Source organism: Naegleria gruberi (assembly GCF_000004985.1).
Source record: "Naegleria gruberi genomic scaffold NAEGRscaffold_95, whole genome shotgun sequence".
Lineage (NCBI taxonomy): Eukaryota > Heterolobosea > Eutetramitea > Acrasida > Naegleriidae > Naegleria > Naegleria gruberi.
The window spans coordinates 49951-51393 of NW_003163232.1; the positions used below are offsets into that span (position 1 = coordinate 49951).

At 33.8% G+C, this 1443-nt stretch overlaps 1 protein-coding gene across 1 annotated transcript in view; it reads right to left on the minus strand.

Annotated features, from left to right (window-relative positions):
- Window positions 1-596, minus strand: part of NAEGRDRAFT_76196 (uncharacterized protein) — a gene marked incomplete at both ends in the record, with an annotated part of 5619 nt that extends 5023 nt beyond the window's left edge. The window contains one exon of the mRNA XM_002668838.1: window positions 143-596. Coding sequence (XP_002668884.1) covers window positions 143-596 — 454 coding nt within the window. The remainder of the gene's footprint in view (window positions 1-142) is intronic.
- Between the last annotated feature and the right edge of the window lie 847 nt (window positions 597-1443).

The following is a 1443-nucleotide window of genomic DNA, read 5'->3' on the forward strand; positions in this document are numbered from 1 at the left end:
TATCTACCCTCTTCTTATTGGAATAAAAACCAAAATCAATGTTAAAAGCAGCTTTTCCCAAAACGTCTATTCAACCAAGGTTGTGTTATGATATAACAGATCGACTCAGATCAGTAACTCATTGAGCTACGAAATTACTTACCCAATGTAAGATTCGAATATTCATTTACATCCAAAATCATAGATCCATTCTCTTTCAATCTCTCATTCCAAATTTCAAACAATAAATCACAAGACTTGTCAGCAACCTTACACACATACATTAAATTCTTTGGTGTGAAAGCTGCCGAACAAATCTTGTAATGTTTCTTCCATTTTTCAGTATTAGTAGCTGTCAAAATATTATCCTCTCCAAAGAAATTCACCACCTCATATCCTGGTTTCTCAAACAAATGACCCTTAGTAATGAAATATTCCTTCAACATTTTCGGATCACTAATAAAAACAAGTGGTGTGGTAGAAGTAGCAATACTCAAAGTTTGAGTTTCTGCATCTCCATACAACAAACAAGCCTTATCCAAATCCTCATCACTTGTTAGATAGAGATGAGTGGACAAGAAGGGAATTCTTATCGGAGAAAGTTCGAATACTTGCATCACCCCCGGAATGTGCTTAATTTTCGAGTGGATTTTATGGAGGGTGAATCGAACAGTTTTCATAAAAAAGCATGAACCTAATTAAGGTTAGGAATTGTGAAATTTTCTATAAAAACAACTCAAAAAAACAATTTTTTCAAAATTTTCAAAAACAAAGCACAATGACTCACAAATTCAAGAAAACTTATAACTCAAACCAAACAAGAAAATACGGCTATTATCACTGCACCGATTGTAACAGACATTGGGAAAGTGGGAATTCCTGGGAAGGTTTCACTCAACAATGTTCTCATTGCTTTCGACCAGTTTATGCCTACAAATTGGAGAGTTTAATTAGAAAAGATGAATTAGAAGAATTATTTGATGTGATTGATCGTTCAAAACCTCATCGTCAAGATTTATGTATGAAATGTCAAAAATTGGGATTTTATTGTAGGGAGAGTAAATATTAGAGAAAGTTTAATAAGGTTATTAAATAAAATGCAAATCGTTTTGTAATTTTGTCACTTTCCATTTATAGAGTTTAATGATTTGTCATGGATCAACAATTTCAATATCATTGTAAACTCTATGAAAGGTGAGTGTTGACCCCGCAAAATCACCTGATATCACTTGTTTTTGGCCAACAACACAGCGATATTGGTGACAGCTTTAAAAAATCATTCAAAAAAAAAACGACATCTGAAGGGCAAACATGCTGTTGAGTAACAGGTTGCATTATGCACTCTTGGTAGTGTTGGTATTATCCTCCCTCTTTGTGGTGTTGGCAGAACATGAACCTCTATCTGTCATTTCACAAAATCCTCCTTCGATGGCATTTGACAGCAATTTGAAATTGCCAAAAACA